The sequence below is a fragment of the Nesoenas mayeri genome, assembly GCF_963082525.1.
Source record: "Nesoenas mayeri genome assembly, chromosome: 19".
In the NCBI taxonomy this organism is placed as follows: Eukaryota; Metazoa; Chordata; class Aves; order Columbiformes; family Columbidae; genus Nesoenas; species Nesoenas mayeri.
In genome coordinates this window covers 12,265,289-12,281,691 of record NC_137568.1, presented here as the reverse complement: position 1 = coordinate 12,281,691, position 16,403 = coordinate 12,265,289, and the positions used below count along the sequence as shown (strand labels likewise).

The following is a 16,403-nucleotide window of genomic DNA, read 5'->3' as shown; positions in this document are numbered from 1 at the left end:
TCTTTTCATCTATTCCAGATGTCAGCGAGCCAGAAGTTTAATTTCTTTGATGTGTTCCCGAAAGTCACGTGCAAGTCTCCCAAGGAAGTGCTGGAAATGGAGACGCTTGGGAGCCGGGCTGGGGATGGTTCGGACCCGGGGATGGACGGGGAGGAGTTCTGCAGCGAGGCCTTCCAGAGGCCGTTCCAGTACCTGAGGAGGTTCGATCAGGGCTGTGACCTGGACATGTTCTGTTACGAGGAGTGTGCGGTGGAAGGGAGCCCGGCCGAGTGTCTGCAGCAGCTCCTGCTGCACTGCGGGGTCGCCGACCCCTCCTGGGCAGAGCTCCGAAACTTCACCTGGTTTCTCAATGTCCAGCTGAGAGACTGTGAAGCTTCGGTCTTCTGCAACCCCGACTTCGTCCAGGACACTTTGAAAGGTTTCAAGAACTTTGTTGTCACTTTCATGATTTTAATGGCGAGGGATTTTGCAACACCTTCCCTCAACATTTCCGATCAAAGTTCGGGAAGGCAGTCGTCCAACCTGGAAGACGTTGCAGAAGAAGATCTCCTTCCTTTCCGCGTTCGGAAAAAGTGGGAGTCTGAGCCTCACCCTTATTTGTTTTTCAATGAAGATCGTGTGTCCATGACGTTCATTGGTTTTCACCTTCAGCCTAATAGCAGTGGTGGTGTCGATGCTGTTCATCCTTTAAATCACAAAATTATCAAGAGAAATGTCATGACATCGCAGTTGTACCAAGGCTTGTTACTCCAGAGAGTTCCCTTCAATGTTCAGTTTGATGAGCTGCCTCGTCACGAGAAGCTAGAAAAGCTTTGCATGGTTTTGGGAATCCCTTGGGTCGTAGACCCCGACGAGACGTATGAGCTCACAACAGACAACGTGCTCAAGATCTTGGCTATTGAGATGCGGTTCAGGTGCAACATCCCGGTTGTCATCATGGGGGAAACAGGCTGTGGGAAAACCAGACTTATAAAGTTCCTGTGCAAGTTACGCAGCAGCTGCGCAGAGGTGGAGAACATGAAGCTTGTGAAAGTCCACGGGGGTACGACCGCAGAGATGATCTATGCCAGGATCAAAGAAGCAGAAGCCCTTGCCAAAGCCAATAAGGAGCAGCACGGGTTGGACACTGTCCTCTTTTTCGATGAAGCCAACACAACAGAGGCTGTGAGCAGCATCAAGGAGGTTCTGTGTGACCACACGGCCCAGGGGCAGCCGTTGGCCTCTGGCTCTGGCCTGCAGATCATAGCAGCCTGCAACCCGTATCGGAAGCACACGCCAAAGATGATTCAGCGCTTGGAGTCAGCTGGGTTGGGCTACCGCGTCAAAGCCGACGAGACCAAGGATAAGCTCGGCTCTATTCCACTGAGACAGCTCGTGTACCGGGTCCACGCGCTCCCACCCAGCATGATCCCGTTAGTGTGGGATTTTGGGCAGCTGAACAACTTAACCGAAAAAATGTACATCCAGCAGATAGTGCAGAGGGCGACCGCGCACGTCCCGATGCAGCGGGCCGAGGCCGAGGCCGTGACGGAGGTGCTTTTTGCTTCCCAGCAGTACATGCGGCAGCGGGACGACGAGTGCAGCTTCGTGAGCCTGCGGGACGTGGAGCGCTGCGTGGAGGTGCTCAAGTGGTTCCACAAGCACAGTGAGCTGCTGCTGGGGGAGCTGGAGAAGTACCTGGCCGAGAAGAGGGCTCCGAAGAGCCCTGCCGAGAGAAACACCGTGTTCTGGGCCTTGGTGCTGGCCGTGGGGGTCTGCTACCACGCGTCCTTGGAGAAGAAGGAGGCGTATCGGAGCGTGATCAGCCGGGTCCTGCCAAAGCCTTATGATACCCAGAAAAAGATTTTGGAGGAAATCTCCCTGATGCAGGACTTGTTCCTGAGTGGTGTGCACCTCCGAGACACCATAGCGAGAAACCTGGCGCTGAAGGAAAATGTCTTCATGATGGTCATCTGCATTGAGTTGAAAATCCCTCTCTTTCTTGTTGGGAAGCCCGGGAGCTCCAAATCCCTTGCGAAAACCATTGTGGCTGACGCTATGCAGGGCCAGGCTGCTCCTTCGGACCTGTTCAAAGACCTGAAGCAGATCCATCTGGTGTCCTTCCAGTGCAGCCCTCTCTCCACGCCGGAGGGGATCATCGGCACGTTCAAGCACTGCGCTCGGTTCCAGGAGGGGAAGAACTTGGACGAGTATGTCTCGGTGGTGGTTCTGGATGAGATTGGGCTGGCAGAAGACTCTCCCAAGATGCCCTTGAAGACTTTGCACCCGCTGTTGGAAGATGGCTGCATAGATGACGTCCCTGTTCCTCACAAAAAGGTTGGCTTCATTGGGATTTCCAACTGGGCTTTGGACCCCGCTAAAATGAATCGCGGCATCTTTGTCTCCCGCGGTGACCCCAGCAAAGAAGAGCTCATTAAAAGCGCGGAGGGGATCTGCTGCTCAGCACCAGGGGCTTTGCAGAAGGTCGAACAGTATTTTTGCCACTTTGCAGATGCATACGAAAATATTTGCAAAGCCCAGGACAGGGAGTTCTTTGGTCTGCGGGACTACTACAGCCTCATAAAGATGTTTTTTGCCTTAGCTAAGGGTTCCAAAAGTGATCCGACACCTCAAGAAATAGCTGAAGTCGTTCTTCGTAACTTTGGCGGCAAAGATGATGTCAATGCCTTGGAAATATTCACCTCCCGGTTACCAGAAAAAGGAGCAATACGTGCTTGTGACATCAGTAGAACTGAGCTGATACGCCAAAACATTAACAGCGATGGTCAGGATGGCGACTGCAGGTACCTGCTTGTTTTGACTGAGAACTACGCCGCGCTGCAGATCCTCCAGCAGGCTTTCTTCACGGCCCGGCAACAGCCTGAAATTATCTTTGGCTCCAGTTTCCCTAAGGACCAAGAGTATACCCAGATATGCAGGAACATCAACAGAGTGAAGGTCTGCATGGAAACCGGCCAAATGGTTGTGCTCCTCAACTTGCAGAACCTTTATGAAAGCCTCTATGATGCCCTCAATCAATACTACGTGTACCTTGCTGGCCAGAAGTACGTGGATTTGGGGCTGGGCACCCACCGGGTGAAGTGCCGCGTGCACCCCAAGTTCCGTTTGATAGTCATCGAGGAGAAAGACGTGGTCTATAAGCACTTTCCCATCCCGCTGATCAACAGGCTGGAAAAGCACTACCTGGATATCAGCACTGTGCTGGACAAGAGCCAAAGAGAAACCGTCAAGGAGCTGAAGAAGTGGGTGCAGGAGTTCACTGCAGCCAATACAGAAGAGCACTTCATCAGCCAGCAGCAGTACAGCCCTTCGGACGTCTTTGTGGGCTACCACCCCAACACCTGCGCCTCGGTGGTCCTGCAGACCACGGAGAGGCTGAAAGCCGCGTGTCCTCCGGCGGAGCTCGCGTCCCGCGTGAGGAGCGGCGCGCGCCTGGCCCTGCTGAACTGCGCCACCCCCGACGCCGTCGTCCGCCACTGCCACTCGGTGGGCTCCTTCATGGCCGACTCTCTGGCCAAGGTTTACTTCAAGCAGCAGCAGCACACGTCGTTCGCCGACTTCCTCCGAGCTCAGGTCCACGCTGCCTCTGGGAACCAAACGGTCTTTACGGAGGTGAGTATCCTGCAGCGTCCTCTCAAGCCCTCCCGACCCGCACCGAGGTTTTGGTTTCTCCTGCTGGGGCTGTGTTAGCGCTGCACCCGGAGAACCCGTCGGCCACCTTCTGCTTGCCCACGTGTGCAGAGGCGGGTGTTTCAGCAGCGGTGCTGTTGCATCATGGAGAATCGAATACCTCCACTACCCATGAAGCGGTATTTGATGCTTCATGGCAATGGGTTTTAAGTGAGTTTGGGGAGCTGGTGCATGCCTTCCCTTGAACAGTAGTTCTGTCTCCATGGGCACAGCCAGCAAAACAGGCTCCTGGCTGCAGAAAAAGTTGTCAGGAGCCTTGGAACCCTCATTTCTTTGTGTCTGCCTCTGGTCTTAAAGATGCTAAAGATTTTAACCCAGCTAAGCCACAGACAACCAGAGATCTCGTGGGCCTTTAATGCTCTGCTCTGTTTTACTTCTGCCTGGTACCAAAACTGAAGAACTTCAGCCGAGATGGGCTGGAGAATTTCCCCCTCTCCTGCCTGGGATCAATGCGCTTCCTCCCGGGGGTGCGGCGGGGACAGCGGGGGGGTGCACGAGACACGGGGGGCTCGCCAGGTGCAGGGGGTTCAGGAGACGTTTCTCAACGCCTTCCCGCGCTGCCCTGTCTGTGGCAGCACACAGAGTCGTTGTGTCCAGCTACCCAGCAGTGGCCCGGACTGGTCTAACAGCCCGTGTTGAGCCTTTTCCTACTAGTAGGGCAAAAAATGTGGATTTTTTGGGGTGCTCCGCAGCGAGTTAGCGGTAACTGGGAGGACAGACCAGTCTCTGCTCTTTTGCTGCGTTCCCGGGCACAGCACGATCTCCATGTCGCGCCGCCAGGTCACCACCTTCTCGCGGCTCCTCACCAGCGCGGACGCCGCGTGCCTGGAGAGGGAAGTGCAGGGCAGAGCGCAGAGGCCGCAGATCCTGTTCCTGCAGCGCTTCGACACCGAGTTCTCGTTCCTGAAGCACGTCCGGTGAGTCTGGGCTGCGCTGTCCCGCTCCGCGCGGGCTGTCGGCCGCGGGTCCGCGTGGGCAGGACAGCACGAGGAACGTGACATATGCATTTTTCTGTACCCCAGCTGCAATCACACGAGTGTTTCCCACCCTCTTCACCAATCTTCCTTTATTTTCCCACAACAGTCTCTAATGTTTTGGTTTTTATGTAGTGACTTCTTTGAAATGTCCTTTCCTTCTTTAGAGATTTCCTTGGTGCCACCTCAGGAAATAAAGTCCTTATAATCCAGACAGACTTTGAGGATGGCTCCCAAAACGCGCAGCTCGTGGCCTCAGCCAGGTGAGTGAAGCGTGAAGAGGTTCCAGCTGGATGTTCTGCTCGGCTGCCCTGTCTGTGCATGGGGAGAAGCTGCTCTCACCGAGGAGAGACTTGTGGCCTCCACTTCTGTCTCTGTTTGATCTGTCAACGCCATTTCCTCTTTGTAGATACACGGTTGTTAACGAGCTCAACAAGGTGGACCTGGGAGAAGTCTCTGTCTTTGTTTACTTCATTATGAAGCTTTCCCGGGTGGAAGGAGGAACGTCCTACGTGGGATTCCATGGAGGTGGGTCTGGCCTCCTCACTCCCTAAGTGGCTTCGGGCAAACAGAGCAACGTTTCTCTTGTTCTCCTTCCTTTTTAATAATTAAAACCTGGAATCGGTGTGTCCTGTGGGTTGTCAGAGCAGCTTCCCCACCCTATGGGAGTCAGGACCTCCGAGTCGCCATCTCCTCTGTGAGAGCCCACGGACGCCTGAGCGTTCTGCTCGGCCTGTGAGCAGCAGGCAGACCCGCCGGGTGCCGCTGGCATGCTGTCCTCCAGCAGACGCCCAGCGCGTGTCCCGCTGTGTGCCGTGGGCTCTGAGCCCCGCGCCCCTTGCTCAGGGCAGCGTGTGTTGGCGTGTTCAACAGGAGCTGCTGCTTTCCCTTTCCACATCAAGAATGACAGAATGTGAACTGCTGCCCCAGAGCTGCTGGGGGACAGCTCTTGGGAAGCTGTTCCAGAGGAGCGTGCTGCAGGCATGGCAGGAAGTTTTGTTCCTCTGCCCTTAGGCCTGTGGCAGTCAGTGCATATAGACGATCTCCGCAGATCCAAAGACATGGTATCGGACATGACAGCCCTGCAGAACCTCACCATCAGCCAGATGTTCTGTGAGCACTCAGCTAAAACCAAAGGTGAGCTGCGTGCTGGTGTGGGGACAGGAAGAGGGGGATGCACCCCCAGACCTGGTGCTAGTGGAGCTTTTGCCTGGTACAACGTATCTATTGACTTTCCTTGCTCAGCATCTGTTTTTCATAGGGGGGGTCACAACATGACCACCCTGGCAGCTGCAGCTGTGTTTAGAGAGCTGCAGCGCAGCTTCTCGTGCAGGTGATAATGGATCTCTGACAGATGTTCTGCTGCTCTGGGATGCTGTTGCTAAATAAACCCTTATCTGACTGATGCAGAAGGGTATTGCTTCTTTCTATCAACAATTCTACACTTCAGGTGCAGCTCTGCCTGTGAGTGGTGAAGAACGGGAGGAAAACGAGGAGTTTCAAACACGGGAGCCCCAAGCAGAGCACTGTGAGGTCAGTTCAGGACACGTTTGTTGGCTTCTCAGCTGTCCGTACAGCTCTCTGCTCTTTGTCACCCATTGGTGCCCTTTGCATCCTCATTCACTTGAAATCCCTCAGGAACAGTGTTTGCATCAGGAGCCTTAATGATCAGACACAAATTTCTCCCCCTGCTGCCCAGTCAAAATTGGCATCACTGAAGAAGTAAACCGTTCTAAGGACCCTCCGATTGCCTCGTCACTTCATACTCCTAATTTGTAAAAATTGGTTTTAAAAGCTCTGTCTTTCTGTACCCCGAGGCTGAGGTGGCTGAGCAGCGCCCGGTGCGCTGGAGCCGTGCTGAGCAGCGCCCGGTGCGCTGGAGCCGTGCTGAGCAGCGCCCGGTGCGCTGGAGCCGTGCTGAGCAGCTCCCTTGCACTGCGCGGCTCGGGGCGACCACGTGTGGCTTCTGCCCTTTGTGCCTCAGCATCTCCAGGGAGGGGCGTGTTCCATGGTCATATTTACCATTTCCGCTTCCCAAACTGCCAGGTGTTCCCTCACAGCCGCCTCGGTACTAACGCTGTGTTACGTGCCGGTTTGAAAGGGTCACAGCAGGTGCATCGTGTGCTTGAGAGCAAAAGAACAACTTGGATTTGCAGCCTGAGATGAGGAAAACTGGGAGCTGGGATGCAGGGGCACAGGCCCTTTCTAGGGAGCACTACAATCGTTTTGAGAGAGATGTGTTGGGGGAAAAGGGTAAAACTGAAGAGGAATGAACTGGTTTTCATGCTGTTCCTGGGAAGGGTGAAATCCTGGACACCACTGTTCTCTTGCGGACCTGCGTACAAAGCGCTGTGGGGATGCTGCGGGACCAAAATGAAGATCTTAGTCGAAGCACAAGGCGAATTAAGATTCTCCTTGGCCTCCTGTCCAAAGAGAATGACCTGAAAGGTATGTGCTCCCTGCTGCAGCAGGTGCTGCCCTGGGCACCCGGGGGACAAGGAACATGTGGACCTTCACTCAGCGGTGCCCCAGAGCTCAGAGGTCCTTGCTGTGGTGTTCACAAGGGGATCCCCCAGGCGGTTTCCCCAGAGTGTGTGTCTGTGCCCCGGGCTGTCGCTCCTTTGGCTGCAGGGCTTGTCCTGGAGCTCCAGCTGTGCCTTTGCTCCGGCTGTTCTAGCTCTGGTGGCTGTGGTGGTGGTGGTGGTGGTTTTGGGTTGGTTGGTTTGTTTGTTTGTTTCCCCAGTTGGCTGATTATTGAAACAATTGTAAAATGTTGTTATTGATGTGATACTTGGATTTGGATCCAACGCCAACAGAAAAAGCAAGCTCCTTGTTGTTTTCTAGCCTCTTTCCTGAAGATAACACAGGCTCGTCTCTCTAACCTCTTGAAGAAGCAAGAAGAAAATTCTCTTTACCCAAAAAACTGGGTGCTTCGGGAGGCTTCCAACCTCAGTGCTCTCCAGGAGGCCGGTACCTTCAGGTGAGCACAGCGGCCACATCCTGTCACCTGCAGGCTTCCCAGTGCAAATGGCAACTGTGCAGAGACAGTGGTTCTGTACAACCTGGATCTGCCGTGTCGGTCTGGGCTGTGCTGGGATCCCTCCGGAGGCACTGCTGTCTGTCCTGGCTCCTGAGGGTGGGCGACTTACAACTGGGTGGGCTGTGCAGGGCAGGAACGCACAAGGGCTTTGGGTGGAACAGCGGGATTACAGACAAGCTACCAGTCACAGGTGTAGGGGTTTCTGTTGTGGTGTTTATCCCCTTAAAGGCAGGACTAGGAGACTTTCTCACATGCAAATGTCAGCAGTTTTGCAGGGCCACCACCTCCTGGTTTGATGTTGTTGCTCACTGTCCCTCTGGGTTTCTCGGTCTCTCTCTGTCCAAGGCACACCCTGTGGAAGCGAGTCCAGAACGTGATCACTCCATTCCTGGCTCTCCTGGTTGCTGTCATAGACAGAAACGGCAACCTGGAGCTGCTGGCCAGGCCGCCGGCCGAGTGGGTGACGGAGCTGTGGATGTTCATCTTCAGTGACACGAAACTCCTGCCTGTCCCTCCCGCTGCGGGAGCGAGCAGGTGAGCCCCGCAGAGAGCCGCACCGGGACCAGGCCAGCGCTGCTCGCACATCCACACGGCGGGTGACCGCTGCTGGTCGCTGCCCCGCGCTGTGCCCGAGGCCGCAGGGCTCTCGGTGTCTGCACGAGTCCGTCCTTCTGTCCCCGTCCCCGGCGCTGCCGGGCTTTGCTCTCTGCCTCCCGTGCTTGTGCTGCTTCCCCAGCCCCACGTATCCTGCGCTGCAGCCCTTGGGCCAGGGAGCACTTACTGAGTCCCGGTGCTGCACAGCTGGCAGGCTGAGCTGTATTAATGAGCCCTTCAGTTCTTTTCACCTCCCTCCTCCTTCTCCAGGTCTAACTTCTTGCTTTCTGCAGCTTCCTGCCTCTGTCTGAATGTGTTTTCCAGACAAAAGCCCGGTGTGTTACTGACCTTTTGATCTCCTAGCTCGCAGCCAGAGATCATTCTGGTGCAGAACAACATGACGGTGTCTGCTGATGCTGGGAATGAGATGCCCTTCAGCTGGAGGATAAAGGAGTACTTAGATGAGCTGTGGCTGGAAGCTCAATACATCCAGAACACGGAAGGTGAGAGCCTGATGTGAGCTGGTGACACAGCATCTCCATCTGTCTGTCCTGTAAACTCTGCTTTGTCGCTACCAAACCTCCACCTTTCTGCAACCCCGGGGTCACCTTGATTCCCTCTGTGCTCGTGTGAGCCAGCAGAGCTTTGTGCAGCTGGCTTTTCTTTGTGCTTCCCACGATTTGTCTTTCACATATTCTGCGCCCTTGTATTCAAAACGCTGTGGAAATGCCAAGAGTGAGTTTCTGTAAATACAACACTGGTGCTTGGGCTGAGAAGTCCTGGCCTCAAATCCCTTGTTAATGCGTTGCATGAGGGGAGTGTTGCATGCACCAGTGGTTAATCGGGTGTCTCTGGGACAGAAGCTGTGTCCAACCCGGCCTCCCCCGGTGTTCAGTTTTCTCTGCATTCTCATTTTGCAGACCAAGCGGAGAAGTTTGTGGATATCTTCCAGAAAACCGCCCTGGGAAAATTTCTCTCTGCTCTGACTGAGGAAGACAAGGAGATGCTCTTCCAGCGCTATATCACAGACTTCATTGTCCTGAGCATCGGGGTGTCCTCCGTGGAGGAGCTGCAGGTCAGCGAGCTGGGAAGCCCCGGGTGCAGGGGAGAGCAGGGCGGCCGCGACCGTGCGCAGTGTCAGCCCGGCCTTGGCAGCCCAGGTCCTGCTCTGACACAGACAGCGAGGCTGCTACAAAGCAGATGTGTTTGACAATGGCTGCTGAAATTGCTGAGACCTTACTCAGAAAAGTCCTTTCATAGGAGCTCCTGTAAAAACTGACACATCATTTAAGGCTATCTTGTAAAGTACCAATTCTCTCCTTACAGAGAATTTTACCGGGATTTCCAGTACAAGATTAATTCCAAAAATTCTTTTTTAACTTTAACTTTTTTCTGAACTTGTAGTGTCTGCAGCTTGCGTTCTTATCCTGCATCGAGGAATGGAAGGCAACGTCTCCCAGAAGAGAGGAGACAGTCCCGTCCTTGCCATGGGTCCACCTGGGATACAATCAGTTCAAGAGCCGCCTGCAGAACTTCTCCAGGATCATGGCTGTGCACCCTGGGGTGCTCACGTACCTTCTGAAGCAGCAGCCCCACGGGACGCGGCCGTCAGAGATGGTAGAGTGGCCCGCGGGCGCCGGGCGACCCTCAGCGCTGAGTTACTGACGGTTCAGTCACCCGGTGGTTCAGCAACAGTAAAGCGGGAGGCGCGAGCTCTGTCAGGATGCTCACTGTTAGGAACAGTCTGCTGTGTCATCACTGTTACTAGCAGGATTTAGAATAATTTGCCCTACTTTTGCATCAGTTAATAGGATGTGCTAATGGCCTGAGCCATGAGCATGAGAATTCCAGAACTTAAGATGCTCAGGTTATTCAGTTGAATGCGTTAGAGCAAACCAGATCGAGAGCCCATGGTGCACAGATCACTGAGATGCCACTGTTGTGTTTATACCCCCCCCCGTGTGTGTATCCAGGTTCTAGATGTGTTTGCTGCGATGGCGTGTGCTGAGGAGCTGCAGGATCAAGTGCAGACAGCGCACCCCGAGGTCTGGCTGCGGAAAGTGAAGAATCTTCGTATGCCCATTGAATTCCTTTGTAAAGAGAAGGATGTACAGCGAAGCGGGAGTCAGTGCCATCAGGCGCTAAAGCAGCTCGAGTACGTACCGCAGATGTGTTCACAGTCCTGGCCTTTGCCTCGCTGTTGGTAAGAACATGAGTGCAGGCTGGGAACTGCTCCGGTGCTGCTTTTTTCAGATGAAGGCTTTGCAAACCGTTCCAGGTTCCTGCTGGGTTCAGTCACATACCAAGCACCAAGAACCAGACATGTGTTATCTCATGTAGATTGTCCCTCTAAACCTGGAATTATCATCCAGTGCATTCCAGCTGGGTTCAGGGGCTACTTAAACCTCTCCTGAAGCTCCTGTTAACCAGCAATGTCTCCCCCCTTCATGCCATGTAAGACCAGGAGAGGTGGGGAGCTTCTCTGCATCTGAGATGGAGTCTTGTGTCTTGGAAGGCAAGTGCAGAGAGCTGTCCCAGTTTCTCACAGACCTTGTTTAACTGAAGAGAAGAAAGTGTGGTTAACTGGGATTATGATATCTTTAAAATCACTTTGTTGCTGTAGGAGTTAGGGGCGTGCGAAGGTCTGTGCAGTGCTCTCGGTTCCGCTGCAGCGCTGGCTACGGGACCGGCGCCTGTGCCAGAGTCCCCCTGTGCCAGGTGTTGCGTTGTGTTTTGTCCTGGGCAAGAAGCCAGGGCTGAAAACCAGAGGGCAGAGGAAGGAGGTGCATGCGAGGGGCACAAGTGGTGTAGTGGTGACCGTGAAAAGCAGCGAGATCCTTAGACTGACCTGCTACTGCGTTTCCGTTCGTGCTCTCAGCTCGTAGTGGCAGTGTTTGAAATGGCGCTTTCCCTCCCGCAGACTCTGCTGGAACCGGGTTTTCGCCATGTCTCTGTTTGTAGAACACGTGTTATTAGGCATCGACACTCTGATGCCAGAACTTGAGCATTTAGTGAAAAAATATACTTTGCTTCTTGCCAAGGTAAGCAAAGGTGGGATTTCACCTCTTCCCTGTTTGCTCCTGCTGATGATGTGAATTTTAGTCTCGGGATTAGAGCTGAGTCACGCAGCTTTGTCCCTTTCCTCTGCAGTGTTTTCAGCACGATTCAGACATGAAGACCCATCCGACTTTTGTTGCAGTGCTGAAAGTGCTGTGCCGGTGCAAGGATGAAGTCAGCAGCCGGCTCTACAGGTACTGATGCTGAGACAAGCCCAGGGGCCGGTTGGATGCTGCCGGTGTGGCCAGCGTATTTCTGGGCATCAGGCGGTGCTGTGTACAGTGTAATGAAAACCAGACAAAGGGCAGGAACTTCCATTTTGTTTCCATAAGATAAGCAGTTAGCCAGCAGGTCTTACTCTGTCTCCTCTTGGTTGCAAACGAACATCTCAGTAAAGGCTTTTGGTAAGACAACACGGAGCCGTTGTGTTCAGTGCTGTTCCTGCATTACAGGTACGGCCTGCAGCCGTGTCCGATCTGCCTGGGAGAGCCGAGGGACCCCGTGTGCCTGCCGTGCTGCCACGTGTTCTGTCTCAAGTGCATCAGGACGTGGCTGGTCCCCGCGCAGATGCACTGTCCGTACTGCAGGGTGGCCATGGCGGACGCTGACCTGGAGGTCTCTGTGGAGCTCAGGTATCGCACCCTGACCAAGGGGACGTGTCGCAGTGGGCTGGCTGTATGAGATTCTTATTTGCGACTCTGTCGACACGAGCAGAACGGGTGGGGGGAACTCTGCTCTGTGCTTTCTGGAGCTGGAACAGGTCCTGTCTGTTTTTGTTTTGCTTCAAAAGAAGGGAAGATGTTGCCTTGGCCCCATGTAACCGTGGTTACAAAACCCTGTGAAGCTAAAGCACTGTCAAGGCTGGAGGGGACAAGAAACCTCCTGGTCCCCTTGGGTTATTTTCTGAAAGCTTAGCGGAAATCTCACTAGAAGTGCCTGGCACCGTGTTGCCGTTTGTGATCTTAGTTGTTAATATGATACAGCCTGTGCAGACACCACCGCTGAAGTGTGGCACAAATGCCTTTTGGAAAGCTGGAAAAGTCTCTCACCTTGGTGACTTCTGGCTGTGTTTGCTTTGCTTCATCCATTATTTAAGTGCTTCTGTATTTAAACATTGTCTTAATGCTTTTTACCCTTCCCCTAGAGATGCCTTAGCAAGAAACGCCCTGTTCCGGCAGAGATGCAATAAGTTCTTCATAGACGTGGTCACCACCATGTGCTTCAAGGACAACGAGCCTCCCGAGGCAGAGGTGACCCAGGAGCTCCTGAACCTGCTGTTTGTTCACAGGAACCTCCTGAAGGGTTCAGGTGAGCTCCCCTGTCCCGGCGCTCAGGTCACGGAGCTGACTCTCTTGCTGCTTTCTCTCACCTGCCAAACTTGTCTGTTTCTCATCTCCACAGATCACCCTACTATCTACACTAAATTTCTGTCCCCATTTAACGATGAAGTGGATGAAACTCCCGTCATCCGCTCAGTGATGCTGAAGCTCCTCTTGAAGTACAGGTGAGCACAGTCACGCAACCGAGGGATGTTACACTGGGGGCGGCTCAGCTTTGGTTTTCATGACGTTATCAAACCAGCCTGATTGTTCTTGCTTCTGTGCTACTCATTGTATTTGAAGTATTACAGGTGAAATTCATCCCATTCCTTTGCATTAGTTGTGCAACTTGGCTGGCTTGCACGTGGCTTGTGCTGCAGGATGTGACCAGGCCATGCCCAGGTTTACCTGGCTGTTATTGACCTAAAGCTGTGCTGAACGTGGTTGTTTTCCCATCTTCCAGATGGATCCAGTGTGACCCCACCTGTCCCAGGGACGTAACTAGTAGTTTGGTCATGATTTAGAACACAAGTAGCCGTCAGTATTGCAGCTGTGGTAAGGGGGTGTTTCTCTCTCCTGTAGCTTCAATGAAGTGAAAAATGATGTGCAACGCTACCTGTCCCGGGTGGAGCACAACGAGATTCTAGAGCAGAATGACAAAAAAGAGCTCTACTTGCTTTTCGTCAACTGCTTAGAGGTAAGATCTGGGCGATGAAACTGTTCCAGGAATAAAAAGTCAAGAATAGGAATTCTTTAGCAATTCTAGGCAAGTTTGATGTGCGCGTAGCTCGCTGCCCGACTGGAGAGCCCAAAAGGAAGCTCAGACCAGATCCTCCCCAGGGCCACCAGCCCTGCTCGTGCGTCTGCAGCGCTACACGAGTTCTTTCTCGTGGGCACCGTGGGCAGGTGTGTCGTGTTGGGTGTGCGCTGGTGGCACTGGCGCTGCAGCCAGGAGCGCGGCCAGCAGGGACATCTCTGTGCAGTTAGTCCACTGGGCTGCCTTCTCGTTCTCACAGGCCATTCACTGTTTGCAAAGCCTTAGATTATTACGCTGTTTGGACTGTTTGCTTTCCTCCCCTGGCATAACTTTTAATGCTTTGGACAACTTTTAACAAACTTGGCAGCAGGGTAGAGGTTTCATTTCTTATAGTTTTCATTAAAATGGTGACTTTGTAGATAAGATCAAAATTTGTGTTCCTTTAAAGGGAAGGACAGGTAGAGCTTGGCCTCTTGGGGCACACAAGCCAGCGTGCCCATCACTCTCTTGCTCAGCCGTATGCTTGGGAAACATGGCGGGGAGCTGGGCTGCTTGGACACGTCGAGTACCAGTGCACAGGACATCGGATTTATGTGGCTCTGCCTCTTCTTTAGGATTCCATCTGTGAGAAGTCTGAGGGCAACCTTGGCTGTGAGCATTTGGACTGTGTGCCCAGGGACAGGGGCTTTCCTGAGAACTATCTCCCCAAGAACACCCGAGAGAGTCCTCGGGAATCATCCGTTGAGTACCTGCAGGCGGTGGCCAAGGTTCGCCTGTACCTGAGTAAGGCTGCAGAGCTGCTCTTCGACTTGCACGAGGGCACAGGTGGGTCTAATTATTCTGCTGTCGAAGGGAAATTCTGTGCACAGGGCAAAGTCACCATGGGAGGTGGCTGGGCAGTCAGCGCTCCCTGCCGTGCCAGAGCTTGTTCTGCTGCGTGGGCTTTTCCTTTTCCCTTCCGTTAGAGGTGTCAGTCGTCATTCGTCCCCTTGCCCATGTATTAACAGTGCTCTGTAACTACAGTAGTGGCGAGGCTGGGGCAGTGACATTGCGGTTGTGCCTTTGGGAGGAGATTTACTTTGCCCTCCAGATGCCAACAGGGAAATCTTATTTAGAACCAACTAAATTGAATGGGAATGAATAAATGAACAAAGCGTAAATGATGCTTCAGATACATGACCGCTGTAAGACTTAGTGTTTTATAGCAATGTGAGCTCTGCTCAGCTAAAAGGGGTGAAGAAATACTTCCAAAAAAATAAGTAAAAAGTTTTGAGCTGATTTGCTCACCCGATAAAGAGGAACAGTGTGTGGAGAGTCTCAAGTACTTATGCAGTCCATGAAGCATCAAAGTGCGGTAACATAACTGATTCCAAGGGACTTGAGTGCCCAGCCCTCGCATTGGGGCTGTGGCGCTGGTGAGATGCACCCGGAGATGTCTGGAACTGGGCTGAGGCAACACTGAGTGTTTCTTCCCCTCCAGAGCAAGACCAGGTGGAGGAGAAGCAGCGTTACCTGGCGAACGTGAGAGCATTCTGCAGCCTCTCCAGGAACGACTGGCACCGAGTTTACCTGGTCCGGAGGATCGCCAGTCAGCATGGGATGGAATTTGCTCAGAAGCTTGTCACCAACGCCCAGTTCAACTGGGTGTTCCCAGCGGAAATTCTGCAGCAGGTAAAGGAGAGCGGTCTCCTCGGAGATGGCTGCGGTCTCCTCGGAGATGGCTCCGCTTCCTCTTCACCCTGTGCTGCTTTGGGCCGTTTGTCCTGTTGTGCGGCTCTGGGGGGCTCGCTGTGCTGGGGCTGGTGCTGAGCGTGGCGGAGGAGCCGCTGCCTCGCCGCAAAGGCTGAGATGCCGCAGTTCTCGGCGGGCAGAGGAGATTCTGCCTTGTCCGAAGGCCGCTCGGTGTGCGGTGCTCACCGTGGGCTTTTCCCTTTGCAGGTACAGAGCAGCCAGTCTAATCACATCGACCGTTACCTGGCGTGCGGTGAGAACTACCGAGTGCTGCGTGACGCTGTGGGCCAAGCCATGATCGAGTGCGAGACTGAGGCCCTCCTAGAGGCAGAGAAGGTAGGGCCCGTTCTCCTCGCCGTAACCCCGTTGTGGGTTCTGGAGGATCAGTGTTCAGCTTGGTGTTGCTGTTGACAGTGTCTGTTCCAGGGGACACGCCTGGGCTGCCTTGGTGTGGAAGTTGCTGTGGCTCATCCCAGCAGACACCCCTGTGCTTTGCTTTCTCACCTGTGTTCTAGCATGTGTAACTCTGCGGTTACCTCTGGTTGCTCATCTTGCTGCTCTCCCCTTGCGCTACATCCCAGCGGTTTGTTTTACGCGGAGCAGCGCAGGCACCTTGCCGCCAGCTGGCTGGAGAGCAGCCGGTGCTCAAAGAGGCTTTATGCCCCTCCCAAGCAAACAGGTGCTTTCTGTGTAATTTCAACCTTTTTCCAATTTGTATTTTGTGTATGAAAATCTTCAGGAAGAAGTTTGTGAACAATGCACCTTCGAATGTCTCAGTACTATTTGTTACGCTCTGGTTGGGATTGTTTTTTCCACTTGGTTGTTGCTTCGACTGGAAGGAAGGCGTATGTGTGGTGCTGCCGAGTGACAGCGCAGTTCTGGCAAAGAACAAAATACTTGCGAGGTTCCTGGTGTAAACCCCTCGATCAGCACAAGTGCTCTCAGTTACTCATTTATGGCTCGACCAGCCATTTCTGTGCTATCCCCCGTCATTTCTGGGGAGAGCTTTACCACAGACCTGCTAAAGCCTGTATATCCAGCAAGAGCTGAAACCGTGTCACAGCTCAGCTGTGACAACTGCGGCCTCTTGTGCTCATGGGTGGTTGCATTGCAGGCGCCCGGCGGCTCCCCGGCCGCGCGGTCTGTCCATCTGCTCCTGGCTGTTTTCAGAGAGGTCACTGCCCTGTACGGAGTTCCCAACTCAAACCTTCATCCCAAACAGCAGGTAAGACGCTTCACTT

The 16,403-nt window shown here is 53.7% G+C and overlaps 1 protein-coding gene across 1 annotated transcript in view; it reads left to right on the top strand.

Moving 5' to 3' along the window:
- RNF213 (ring finger protein 213) overlaps positions 1 to 16,403 on the top strand; it is a gene marked incomplete at both ends in the record, with an annotated part of 44,603 nt that overhangs the window by 20,228 nt on the left and 7,972 nt on the right. The window contains 23 exons of the mRNA XM_080356782.1: positions 19 to 3,612; positions 4,471 to 4,607; positions 4,832 to 4,927; positions 5,074 to 5,192; positions 5,679 to 5,801; positions 6,115 to 6,197; positions 6,965 to 7,112; positions 7,509 to 7,644; positions 8,050 to 8,238; positions 8,662 to 8,801; positions 9,219 to 9,373; positions 9,703 to 9,915; positions 10,272 to 10,453; positions 11,219 to 11,339; positions 11,449 to 11,549; positions 11,808 to 11,987; positions 12,500 to 12,663; positions 12,757 to 12,859; positions 13,257 to 13,371; positions 14,046 to 14,256; positions 14,912 to 15,102; positions 15,370 to 15,498; positions 16,277 to 16,387. Coding sequence (XP_080212908.1) covers positions 19 to 3,612; positions 4,471 to 4,607; positions 4,832 to 4,927; positions 5,074 to 5,192; positions 5,679 to 5,801; positions 6,115 to 6,197; positions 6,965 to 7,112; positions 7,509 to 7,644; positions 8,050 to 8,238; positions 8,662 to 8,801; positions 9,219 to 9,373; positions 9,703 to 9,915; positions 10,272 to 10,453; positions 11,219 to 11,339; positions 11,449 to 11,549; positions 11,808 to 11,987; positions 12,500 to 12,663; positions 12,757 to 12,859; positions 13,257 to 13,371; positions 14,046 to 14,256; positions 14,912 to 15,102; positions 15,370 to 15,498; positions 16,277 to 16,387 — 6,741 coding nt within the window. The remainder of the gene's footprint in view (positions 1 to 18; positions 3,613 to 4,470; positions 4,608 to 4,831; positions 4,928 to 5,073; positions 5,193 to 5,678; positions 5,802 to 6,114; positions 6,198 to 6,964; positions 7,113 to 7,508; positions 7,645 to 8,049; positions 8,239 to 8,661; positions 8,802 to 9,218; positions 9,374 to 9,702; positions 9,916 to 10,271; positions 10,454 to 11,218; positions 11,340 to 11,448; positions 11,550 to 11,807; positions 11,988 to 12,499; positions 12,664 to 12,756; positions 12,860 to 13,256; positions 13,372 to 14,045; positions 14,257 to 14,911; positions 15,103 to 15,369; positions 15,499 to 16,276; positions 16,388 to 16,403) is intronic.